The sequence below is a fragment of the Pantherophis guttatus genome, chromosome 1, assembly GCF_059756535.1.
Source record: "Pantherophis guttatus breed Tessera chromosome 1, ASM5975653v1, whole genome shotgun sequence".
In the NCBI taxonomy this organism is placed as follows: Eukaryota; Metazoa; Chordata; class Lepidosauria; order Squamata; family Colubridae; genus Pantherophis; species Pantherophis guttatus.
The window spans coordinates 38,059,561-38,072,747 of NC_142063.1; the positions used below are offsets into that span (position 1 = coordinate 38,059,561).

The 13,187-nt window shown below is 37.2% G+C and overlaps 1 protein-coding gene across 2 annotated transcripts in view; it reads right to left on the minus strand.

Moving 5' to 3' along the window:
- Positions 1–13,187, minus strand: part of TDRD9 (tudor domain containing 9) — a 91,052-nt gene that overhangs the window by 43,554 nt on the left and 34,311 nt on the right. For both annotated transcript variants that reach the window (XM_087871875.1, XM_034418557.3), the window contains exons 7-10: positions 11,359–11,526; positions 8,663–8,766; positions 688–743; positions 138–192 (exon numbers count right to left, since the gene is read on the minus strand). In XM_087871875.1, the coding sequence (XP_087728001.1) occupies positions 138–192; positions 688–743; positions 8,663–8,766; positions 11,359–11,526 (383 nt within the window). The remainder of the gene's footprint in view (positions 1–137; positions 193–687; positions 744–8,662; positions 8,767–11,358; positions 11,527–13,187) is intronic.

A 13,187-nucleotide genomic window follows, 5' to 3' on the forward strand; every position in this document is an offset into this window, starting at 1 on the left:
GTGCTACCACATCAAACTCTGTCTTCATCAGTTACTTCAGCCTTACCCCATTCTTAGTGCATTGTCACAGAAAAGGCACCCAGCAAGACACTGTGTGACTTTTTAGAATGTCTGGCACAGAAAAGAATTGGTCTTACCTCCTGTGAACCATGTTTGTGAAAAGCTCAAGCAAATAAGTTATTTCCGCCAAACCTAAAGAGTAGAAAATAAAGTGTAATGATGCTCGTTTCCTCTCAATGAAAAAATAATGTAAAATTATTAAAAAGAATAATTTGGAAGTTTCTTCAGTTGAAAATAGCTATCTTAGCATCTCTGATTCCAGCTTAGATGATGAGTTAATGTTCTCATTTTTAGTCATCATACTTATTAGGTGTGTAATTATTTTTATTTTACACCCTGTTAATGTTTTGAAGGACCCCAAAGACCTGGCTCTTAGCCTAAGCGTTTGGCAAGTTTAATTGAAGCCCCTTTTCTTTGTTTTCTTTATTCTCATCTGGATTTGCTATATCTAACATCTTTATTCCTTTTTGTTTTCTTTCCCATTTTTTTAAATGGTTAAACGATTTGTTAATTGCCCAGTCTCTGGGAGTCAGGTGACATAATTTGCAAAAGAAAAGATTAACATTTTTCCCCCGAGTTAGAAAACTAGTTCCTATATATTAAAAAATTACACAAAACAAAACTCACCTGGTAAAAATACTAGCACACTGCCACGTTCTGATACAAATTCCAAATTACGATCCCTAATATTAGAAACACAGTTTTGTCTTAGTTTACATTAAAGCAAATATTTCCTCCAAAGACCATCATATATGCTTAAAGACAGATTCACACACTTTTTCTAGCACATTTCCAACTCAAGCAGCCTTTTAATGTGTGGATATCAAATCCCAGAAGTCCCAAGCCAGACTACTGAGAATTCTGGAAATTGAATTCTGGAAATCGCCAGAATTGTCTGGCGATTTCTGGACTCTGGAAATATGAGTTAACTGGGTAAACAAATCAGGGGTGGTATTCACTTACCTACGCTATCGGTTTGCAAATGTAAGTGTGCACGCAGGGCCTTCCACGCATGCGCAGAGCATCAAAATCATGGATAAATGGGATGTGATGTCTAGGCAGGTGGGCGGACCCTCCCACAGCCGCTGCTACCAGTTCGCCCAAAATGGATAGAACCGGCTAAATACCACCACTGAAACAGATCTATCTATTCACAAAGACTTACTTAAAACTAGGCTTGTGGTAATATATACGGGGAGGGAAGCTAATTGCTAATTATTCACTTATGCAATATTTAATTTGAAATAAACTGGAGTTATGTAACAAGCTTTTGCAGTATGAGCCTTTTCTCTTATATCAGGGATGGGAAAGGGAAAGCTTTCCTAGGCAAAGGGGCTGAAGTAATATTGGATTCTTGGTGTTTTCTAATTCTGTTTTACCATGGATTACTTGGTGCTCAGTTTGGTAGTTTATTAATTAATAAGTAATTATTTTTGCTTATTATAACAGAGCAAAAGTTATTATTATAACCTTATTATAACAGGCAAAAGAGATGGCTGGGTTTGTTGTCTGAACACAGCTAATTGTAATTAATTTAGTAAACTAGGTTAACGATGTGATCCAAGTTACAAAGATGTTTGCATTTCAATCAATATCTTAGAATTTAGCACAACTTAAAATGACATTAGTTTCCCTTAAATAGTGGTTGAATTTGTCTATGTGTTGGGAAATTAAGGAATTTTAAGGTATTTTGACTGCTAGTTGATGTTCATGGATGCATTCTGTCAATCTGCTCCATTTGTCCTACATAGTCACTATTACTCTCTTTATATTACATGTTGTAGAGGACTTCTGCTTTTTGCTGTTTTTGATTGGTTATTGGGTCTTTGATTTTGTTTAAGATGCTTTGGAAGGATTTTGTTGATATGTGTGCTACAGTGATGCTTAACGGTTGAAATAATCTGGATTGTCGATATGTTTTTGGTTTGCAAGAGTTATCCTTTTCATAATTTATGATACGTCATATAACTTATTAACTTATTAAATATAGTTATGCACTGGATGTAACAATAAGATCAACAAAATAGCACTATGCAAGTGTGCTTTAAGAATTATCGTATACATCTTTAGGTTATTCAGCTAAATGCATACATGCTTTCCCCTAACACTGACATAGATGCTTCCCATAGTTAATATCAATCCAATCCTATAGCATTTTATTCTTATTTAAAACTTGGATGACTTTGAAGTTGATTCCAAGGGCAATCAACTACAGGTGAAACTCGAAAAATTAGAATATCATACAAAAGTTCATTTATTTCAGTAATGCAACTTAAAAGGTAAAACTAATATATGAGATAGACTCATTACATGCAAAGCGAGATAGTTCAAGCCTTGATTTGTCATAACTTTGATGATTATGGCTTACAGCTCATGAAAATCCCAAATTCACAATCTCAGAAAATTAGAATATTACATGAAATCAATAAAACAAGGATTGTACATAGAACAATATTGGATCTCTGAAAAGTATAAGCATGCATATGTACTCAGTACTTGGTTTGGGCTCCTTTTGCATCAATTACTGCATCAATGCAGCTTAAAATTTTTAACTGGTTAATTTTATGGGTAAGGGGTTTTAAATTGGGGAAGCCAAATTGATTTAATTATGTTTTAAATTATTTTAATTTTCATATTGTATGTATTTTAATCTTGGCTGTTCACCGCCCTGAGTCCTTCGGGAGAAGGGCGGTATAAAAATTTAAGTAATAATAATAATAACAACAACAACAACAACAATAATAATAATAAAAATGCGGCGTGGCATGGATGCTATCAGCCTGTGGCACTGCTGAGGTGTTATGGAAGACCAGGATGCTTCAATAGCGGCATTCAGCTCTTCTGCATTGTTCGGTCTCATGTCTCTCATCTTTCTCTTGGCAATGCCCCATAGATTCTCTATGGGGTTCAGGTCAGGCGAGATTGCTGGCCAATCAAGCACAGTAATCCCATGGTCATTGAGCCAGGTTTTGGTACTTTTGGCAGTGTGGGCAGGTGCCAAGTCCTGCTGGAATATAAAGTCAGCATCCCCATAAAGTTGCGGAAGGAAGCATGAAGCGCTCCAAAATCTCCTGGTAGACGGCTGCGTTGACCCTGGACATAATGAAGCACAGTGGACCAACACCAGCAGATGACATGGCTCCCCAAATCAACACAGACTGTGGAAACTTCACACTGGATTTCAAGCATCTTGCAGTGTGTGCCTCTCCATTCTTCCTCCAGACTCTGGGTCCTTGGTTTCCAAATGAGATGCAAAAGTTGCTCTCATCAGAAAAGAGGACTTTGGACCACTGAGCAACAGACCAGTTTTTTTTTCTTTAGCCCAGGTAAGACACTTCAGACGTTTGTTGTTCAGGAGTGGCTTGACAAGAGGAATACGACATTTGAAGCCCATATCCAGGATTCATCTGTGTGTGGTGGCTCTTGATGCACTGACTCCAGCCTCAGTCTACTCCTTGTGAAAGTCCCCAACACTTTTGTTTTTTTAAAAAAAAATAATCTTTATTTACATTTATAGTTAAAAAAGAAGACAACACATCAAACAAAAAACAAAACAAGACAACAAAACAAAAAGCATAAGTGAATGTAAATAATGCCTTAATGACCTAATATTTAGTACAAACCTTTACAATAAATTCATACTACATTCCGGGGGAGATAGAACAACCTATTTTAAATTTATAAATCAATCAGGTCTATCCGACCTCACTTTATACATATAGTAAAATATTTTCAATAAATACAATGCCTATTTATATTATTCTGATTTTGGTTTTGGTTTTCTTTTCGATAGCCAAGTATACCATTTTTCCCAAGATAAACATGTTTGCGTTTGATCTCTATCTTTCAGGTTTTTTGTCAGTCTATCTGCTTCCGCACAGTCGAAAATCTTCTTTATTATTGCTTCATCTGATGGGGTATTTTTGTCTTTCCAGAACTGAGCAAATGTTATTCTCGCAGCAGTAATAATATATAATATGAGGTACCACGAGTCTTTTTTAATGTTTTCTGGTTTGGAGCGAGCAAGCATGTCTCTGGTCGCAATTCAAACTCCTGATTTAAAATTTCTTTTAACCATTTTTTAATTTTCTCCCAGAATTTAATTGCTTCTGGACACGTCCACCATTGATGATAATAAGTACCATGTTCAAGTCCACATTTCCAACATTCAGCAGACTGTCCAGTGAACATTTTTGCCAATCTGTCTGGCGGGAGATGCCATCGATATAGCATCTTATAGATATTTTCCTTGTATGTAGTAGATACTACTAATTTCATATTTCCCCACCAAATCTCTTGTCATTTTTCAAGGTGAATTGGGTGGCCAAAATTTTTCCCCCAGGCAATCATCGTGTCTTTTACTACTTCTTCGCCAATCTCTATCCTCATCAACAATTTATAACATTTAGAGATCATACCCTTTTCCTGGCCCATTAAAATTTTATCTAACTCCAGCAGGTCAACATTTATGCCATTTCTATCTCGATCACTTTTACATTTTGATTTGACCTGCAGGTAAGTCCACCAATCCAATTGAAATCCCTGGGAATTCAACTCCTGTCTTGACTTTAGCTCTCCTCGTACGTTCAGCAAATCTTTATATGTTAATTTTTTTGCAATATTAAATAATTTGGGATATGTCAAAGCTTCCAGAGGTGATATCCAACACGGTATTTTAATATAATATTTTTTAGTAATCTTCTCCCAATTCTGAATTAGAGTGTTCCTTATATAATGCCGAGTGAACCATTTGCTTTGGGGGGTGCTATCCCGCCAGAGTGCCATATGCCAACCTTGTTGTAAATTGTGGCCTTCTATCTTAAGTAGACGATTATTACTTAGAGTGATCCATTCTTTGACCCAAACTAATAAAGTGGCTGAATAATAATTCTCCCAACACGGTAAACCCAAATCCCCCCTTTCTTTTATCTCCTGCATCATTTTCTTTTTAATCCGGGGTTTTTTCCCCTGTCATATGAATTTAGTTACTGCCTGGTTTAAATCTATGAAAAAAAATTTAGGTAGATTCGCTGAAGCTGTTTGAAAAAGAAAATTGAATTTTGGTAAGACATAGGATTTTATTGTTGCTACCCTTCCCAGGAGTGATAATTGAATTTTGCCCCACTTATCAAGATCTTTTCTTACTTGGGTTAATAATTTAATGTAATTATCTTCCTGAATGCTCGAGCATCTACACGTTAACCAAATTCCCAGGTATTTAATTGTACTGACTACTCTAAATCCTATTGCTTCCTCTAAGTCCTGCTTATCTTTCTCTGAGATATTCTTGGTTAAAATATTTGTCTTCTTTTTATTAATTAACAGACCTGCTACAGCCCCAAATTCCTCTATTTTCTCCAGCAAGGATAAACAAGATTTTATAGGATCTTTCAAAATAAAGGCCATATCGTCTGCGAAGACCTGCGTTTTGTATGTCTGATCTCTAATTTTAAGGCCTTTTATTCCTTCCTCGTTTCTTATTTTACTCAGTAAAGTCTCTAACGATAATATAAAAAGTAAGGGGAAGAGAGGGCAACCCTGTCTTGTACCTTTACCAATAGGGAATTCTTCTGTCAAATCACCATTTATCAATAATCTGGCGGTTTGTTTAGAGTAAATAGCTTTAATTGTGTTTAAAAAAATTTGTCCAAAGCCCATGTGTTCTAATTGTAATAGTATGAACTCCCAACTAGCCCTGTCAAATGCTTTCTGGGCGTCTATAAAAACTAAAGCGACCTGTTTACCTGGATGGTTTTCATAGTATTCAAGTACATTTAGCATAACTCTCAGATTATCTCGTAATTGTCTCGACGGTAAAAATCCGTTTTGATCGATATGTATAAATTCATTTAGAAAACCTTTTTACCTATTTGCTAAAATTGCTGTAAATATTTTATAATCTGAGTTCAGGAGGGATATTGGTCTATAATTTTTTATATCTTTCAGAGGAGGATCTTCTTTAGGTATTAAGCTAATATTGACCTCCCTCCATGAATGGTGAAAGTCCCCAACACTTTTGAATGGCCTTTTCCTGACAATCCTCTCCAGGCTACGGTCATCCCTGCTGCTTGTGCACCTTTTTCTTCCACACTTTTCCCTTCCACATAACTTTCTATTAATGTGCTTTGATACAGCACTTTGGGAACATCCAACCTCTTTTGCAATTACCTTTTGAGGCTTTCCCTCCTTATGGAGGGTGTCAATGATGGTTTTCTGCACAACTGTCAGGTCAGCAGTCTTTCCCATGATTGTGATTCCTACTGAACCAGACTGAGAGACCATTTAAAGGCTCAGGAACCCTTTGCAGGTGTTATGGCTTAATTTAGCTGATTAGAGTGGGACACTTTGAGCCTAGAATATTGAACCTTTTCACAATATTCTAATTTTCTGAGATTGTGAATTTGGGGTTTTCATGAGCTGTAAGCCATAATCATCAAAATTATGACAAATCAAGGCTTGAACTATCTCACTTTATATGTAATAAGTCTATCTTATATATTAGTTTCACCTTTTAAGTTGCATTACTGAAATAAATGAATTTTTGTGCGATATTCTAATTTTTCAAGTTTCACCTGTATATCTTAAGAGCAAAATGCTATACATTGCACACTTGTTTTTTTCCCCTTCTACTTTCCCAACATGCCCTCCTATTACCCCAATTTGTTTTTAATCGTTTTTCCTCCTAGGCAATTAAGTATCCTATCTTGCTTCCAAAAAACAATAGATTCATCCACTCGCTGTTTCAAAGAAATAACTATGTGGAGCCTAGAGACATTTGTGCAAATAAAGATGAAATTAGAAGCTGGTATTTTGCTTTACAGCATGTCAACATCTCATTTAACATTTTTGTAAATTAAAATGATTTTTAAAAATAAAAGCAGGCAGTGTGGTGAGTCATCCATAGGCACATTTGATTGCCTATCCCTGCCTGAGGAATAGAAGGAATTTATATAAACTCAGATTATTTTTATATCTAAATGAGCTTTTTCTATAATGGCTTGCCATGTTGTGTTTCATAATACATAATCTGATCTTTTCAACAGGAGGAACCACAGGCTAGCAACTAAAAAACATTCTCCATATATGTTAGGCATTCTTTTATCTATGAACTTCCTCTTAAAACAAGAGCTTGATGGTTCCTTCAAAATTTGTCAAATTTGCACTTTTTAGGGAGCTTTACATGGTAATCCCCTGCAGTTACCAGACCTGCAAGCTAATAAATTAATAGCATTCTAGTTTGAGCCTTATTAAAATAAAATTCCAAACGAAGAGGAGGATGGTTCAGGGAAGCCTTATAGCATTTATTTGAAAAAGATCTTGTATTTTCATGATGCAGAGTAATTATCTGTTCAAAATTTTTTTCCATCAATTATTTTCTTGCTGCAGTGCAATATAGTTAATGAGTTTTTTAAAAAAAGCACTGTACCAAACTTGTCTTTTTAAAAATTATACTTGTATACAATTTAAAGCACAAAAAGTCCCGATTAAAAATATATATTATAGTTTACATTTCTCCACTCCCCTAAATGCTAAGCTTCAAAACTCTTACTAAACTAAATTGCTTTAATCTACTTTGCACTCTGAACATATTTTTGACTTTTAAGTATCAAAACCAGATAAACTGAACAAAATCAGTTACATTGCTTTCCTTGCTATTCCCTTCAAGCATTTCATGTTTACAAAATGGAATCATATTAAACATCTTGCCTGCAGCTAACAAAGCAAGCAACCTCCTTATTCAAGATTGCTTGGCAACTCACTCATATATAGTTGTTACTGAGAATATTTTGAACATGTTTTAAGAAAACATAATATGTAAACATTGATTAACCTGAGCAAAATTTTGCATAATTCTGAAAAAAAAGTATAGGAAAGAAAACAGAATGAAATTAAATATTGGGACATCTCTTGGTGATGTTTTCACTATTTCCTGCATGTTTTAATTAGAGTTGACAATGTCTATTTTAGCATAGCAGTAATATATAATTATGCCAGTTATGGTGATGAGAGACGAATATGCCACCCCTTTAAGGAAAGGAAAAGAAATACTCAAAATCAGTAAATGATTTCAAAACAGGATTATCTACAACTTCCATAATAGTCTTACAAAGTCCAAGTAATATTGATAATGTCTTCATGATGCTCTCATGAGGCAGCCAAGGTCAACAAGGATTTTTCCCCATCACAGACTCTAATACTACAACACCAAAAAAATTAAACCAGATAATCCTTCATACAGGTAGCAATGATCTAATCTCAGCCAGACTCCAAGTATCAGTATAGGCAGGATATGTTGATTTTTAAGAAGCACAAATTTTGTCTTTGTTTTAAAGTAATTAAAAAGCAAAACACATGGGATAAATCTTCAATAGGTGCCATCTCCTGCTGTGAAAAAAATGTCCTTAAGCCAAGGACATATTACTTTAAATAACCAACCCATCAAGAAATTAAGGTACAAACTTTCTTCTTGACACCTAATAACAATACATTAAAACAAAATCAAGGTATACGTCTGTCAACTCTTTGCAAGATTCTATAACATTCCAGGACTTGAATAGAATCAGTCCACTTCATAGAAACTATGAAGAAGAAAATAGCTTACCCATTTTCTTTTGTCTCCAGCTCATCAAACCACTGTATCAGAGCAACGGCAACTTTGTACATATCTAGGTGTATCAGTGGTTCCTCAATAATTTGAAGAGGAATCTAGGGAGAAAAAAAGGGGGGAGTAAAGTCATTGCTGGCATTCTTGCACTACATAAGCCATTCTTTCACTGTAGGCAATGGAACAGAAACAGATACGCAAAGACCAAACAAAGACTTTGAAAGAATCTGGCTGAGGGCAGAGAATAGATGTTACAACTGATTTGTTAATATTTTCCCATCCGGAATACAGGTAGTCCTCGACTTATGACCACAACTGAGCCCAAAATTTCTGTTGTTAAGTGAGTTTTGCTCCATTTTACGTCCTTTCTTGCCATAGTTGTTAAGTGAATCACTACAGTTGATTAGATAGTAACCTGGTTGTTAAGTGAATCTGGCTTCCCCATTGACTTTGCTTGTCAGAAGATCACAAAAGGTGATCACATGACCCTGGGACACAGCAATGGTCATAAATAGGAACCAGTTGCCAAGCATCTGAATTTTGATCACATGATCATGGGGATGCTGCAAAGGTCGTAAGTGTGAAAAACGGTCATAAGTCACATTTTTCAGTGTCGTTGTAACTTTGAACACTCACTAAATGAACTGTTGAAAATTGCGGATTACCTATACACCAGATTGGTGAAGAAGAGTACAGAATAATTTCTAAGAGCCCCTTCATGTGATATGCTTTTGCCTCAAATGGGTTTATTTTGCATAAATAAACCAGGTAAGGTAGCATGAGAAAGGAGATTTCATCTCTAGCGGGCTTGCTGGAACAAAGGACGTAGTTGAAAGGTGTATGTTACTTTAAAGCTTGTTTTAGCTCTGTTACACCATACCCACAACACAACCTGCTTTGCACTGTTCCTTTCACAATATCAGGCTCAAGGCCCTGAGCCCATTCATATAATCAACCAAGTTTTCTGAAATTCATTCTGTCTGTTCTACTGTGACTTCATTTCTATTTTTTAGAATTGGACAACCATCATTTAATCAAGCTGATATGCAAAGCCTTCTTTTCCAAGCAAACCTCCTTTAAAACTGCACGAGAGCTGTAGAGCAAACCATCATCTATAGCATCCTAGTTTTCATTCTCAGTTAAGGAAAGAAAAGGTGGCTACTAAAGAAACAGATCAGTGAGAGGGGAAAAAGAAGAGAAATACATAGCAGCCAGATAAAAAAAAAAACATTAGAGGATTAAAGTCACATAATCAAAAGAAAAAGTAAGCCAGAAACCCAAAATAACTCCTCTCCCATTCACGAGGATGCCGGGGTTGGAGTATGCCAGTAATCTACCCTTGAGGCAACTGCACATTTGACAGATCTAACCCAACAGCAAAAGGTCATCCAGTGAACATCCTGGTTATTTTTACAGTTGTCAACCCATCACCAGCAATCTTTCATAAATGTCAGATACTATTAAATCCTCCCTCCTGACACTATCCATTGAAGCTGACACATAATTGACAAAACCCTATCAAAGAGTTTCTATTCTTTTAATGTTTTTGCAAGCCTATTCTCTCTGCCTAGAGCATAGAATCAATCATCATCATCTCCCATTGCCTCCTGTAATTCCTAACACAAAACTTTATAACTATTAATCAATGGTATGATTCACCATTTCAACTGCATCATACTAGATGAACCCTTATAATAGAGTTTTAAAAAATTAGCCATTATGATTTGTAACCAGCGTTATCTTGCTTATTGAATTCAGATTTTTTTTCTTTCTTCAACTTAAATGGCTATAGTTTATTCAAAAAATCTTGATTGAAACAGTGCATGACACATAGTAAGCGTATGAGCTCAGGTACTGATAGTATGGAATCTCGTTAGATTTAAAACCAATATGATTTCAAAACCGGAGGAGCAGTGGCTCAGAGACTTAATGACACTGGAGATGGCCTTTGCTCCGATGATGCAAGTCCTAGCACTATGTGGCAGGGTGAGCTCCTGTCACTTGCCTCAGCTTCTGTCCATGTAACTATTAGAAAGCATGCTTTATGCAAGTAGATAAGTACCATTTTGAGGGGGAGACCAGTTGGTGCTCTGTGCAGCCAGTCAGATTCCTGATGGCTCTGAACCTTCCTGGTTGCTGTGCCTATTGCAAGGCAGCTCTGGGAAGGGACCTTGGGTAATACTGCAGGAAGAGCCCTCATCTTCTCTCTGGTATGAAACCAGTTCGCCCTCCTGTGGAGCATCTTGGGAAGGGTGCAAGTGCATGCTACAACAGGGCTGGTACCTTGGCAAGCCAAACTATTACTCTGCACTTGCATTGTGGTCTCCTGGCAACTGTAACAAAGCCATATGCTAATAATAATAATAATTTCAAAACTGATTGGAAAAATTCTCTATTTCAATAATCTCTGCTATTTAAATATTTTAGATAGAAATAGTAATAGCACTTAATTACCACCCCATGGTGCTTTACAGCACTCTCTGGATGGTTTACAATGACAGCATATTGCCTCCAACAATCTAGGTCCTCATTTTGCCAACCTTGGAAGGATGGAAAGCTGAGTTTACCTTGAGCTCAGTCAGGATCAAATTCCAGGCTACAGGCGTACAATACTGCATTCTAAGCAGTGCACCAGCAGGGCCCCTCCTTCTGGCTATCCAATGACAGATAAATCAAAGTTGGTTATTCCATACCTTAATATGACTAAGGACAGGCTTCAGATCATCCAAGTAATATTCATCAATCGCATGAGGTTTTCCTTCCACTTGAAATACATAGGCTGGATACAATTTGTTGCGAACTGGTAGTGCAAAATAGTTGGCAAATTCTTGACAGTCAATAGTTGCAGACATCAGAATTATCTTAAAAAACAATATTTTTAGAAGGTTCAGGCCAGGCAACAGCAAATTTTGATGTGACTGCACTCCATCCTCTCCTACACCCTTCAATTTGGCCCTTATAGTCCAAGCAACATCCCATAAAATAGAACTTTCTTAATACAACGTGTAATTTTAGTCATATCTCTCAAATTCAAAAATGAAATATATATGAGAAAATATCACATTAATGTGAAGAAGAAACTTTCTTATATGTCTAAAATCAGTTCCAAATTTATATATAGGAGAATGTCATAAAACATTTTTGGGTTTAGGACTGACGATTAAAACCTGAGTGGGTTGTTAAGATGCAACACTTCCGTTTCAGGCCGGGAAATATTTTTAGTTGCCTACTTCGTTTTTTATCCGCACCCACCTGTATCCCTGCGGTTCTCAACTGTCAATCAGGGGTGGGCTGGTGGAGGTTCGCAGGGGTTTGGGAGAACCTCTAGCTAAGATTCTGTGCAGTTCGGGGAACCCCCAAAACCCACTCCTGGCTGGCCCCACCCACCCATCCCCTCCCAGGAGTGCCCTTGCGGCCCATTTTGGATGCAGGTAGTGCAGGGCGTGCATGGAGGCTCGGGGAGGGTGAAAATCAGGCCTACTGGAAGTTCGGAAAGGCCAGAAACAGGTCCGTTTCCATCCTCCAGAGGGCCTCCGGAGTCTGGGGAGGCCATTTTCACCCTCCCAGAGGCTAGAGAAAAGCCTCTGGAGCCTGGGGAGGGCAAAAATACCCCCTCCCACTGTGGTGCAGGAGGCCGACTAGGCCACGCCCGCCATGGCCACGTACACCCAGCAAACGGGCAGAGAACCCCTTGCTAACATTTTTGAAGCCCACCCATGCTGTCAATGTCTGTTGAGAACCACTTCACAAAGTAAACACCATCGTCTTGAATTTCTTTCACAGTTGAGAGAAAGTAATTTTACAGCCATCAATATAACACACTAAACTGTGCATAGTTTTTATTGCCATAAAGTTATTAATGTCAGTTATCCCTTCAAGCATTTTATGGGCAGAAGCCAATGTTTAAAGATGGATGCTCAAAAGGGGCACTCTGAAGTTTTATGGCTACCCCCTTATTAATGCCATGCAGATCTCTGAACTCTCCAGATGAGAACACTGCCCCCCCCCCAATATAGGGGGGGATGGGGACAACGGGATTGTTTCAGAATGAATTTAGCTGCAATTCTTAGATTTAAAAGGATTGAATTTAGCTTTTCAGCAGTTGGGGAACAACTTAAGCATTAGTAGCAGATGGCAGTGGAGAAAAGACTGAAAACGAATTCAGGCATGAGAAGAATTTATCTTAAGATAAAGATTATTCACTTTCTTAAATACAGAGCAATGCTGAAGCCAAACATTTTAAGAATAAGGTACAGGTCAGTGGTGAAATCTAAAATTTGTTACTACCGGTTCTGTGGGCGTGGCTTGGTGGTGGTGGGGTAATGTGACTGGGTAGGCGTGGCCAATTTTTTTTTTTTTTTTTACTTTTAAAACCATTTTTTCTACAACCTCTTTGGCGAAGAGGTTATTTAAAAAAGCTTTCAAAAGGCTCTGACGATCCCAGCAGAGTTTTAAAAAGCCTCTGCCGATCAGGCAACTCAGCCTGGATCGTCAGAGACATTTAAAAGAAAAAAAGGGTTTT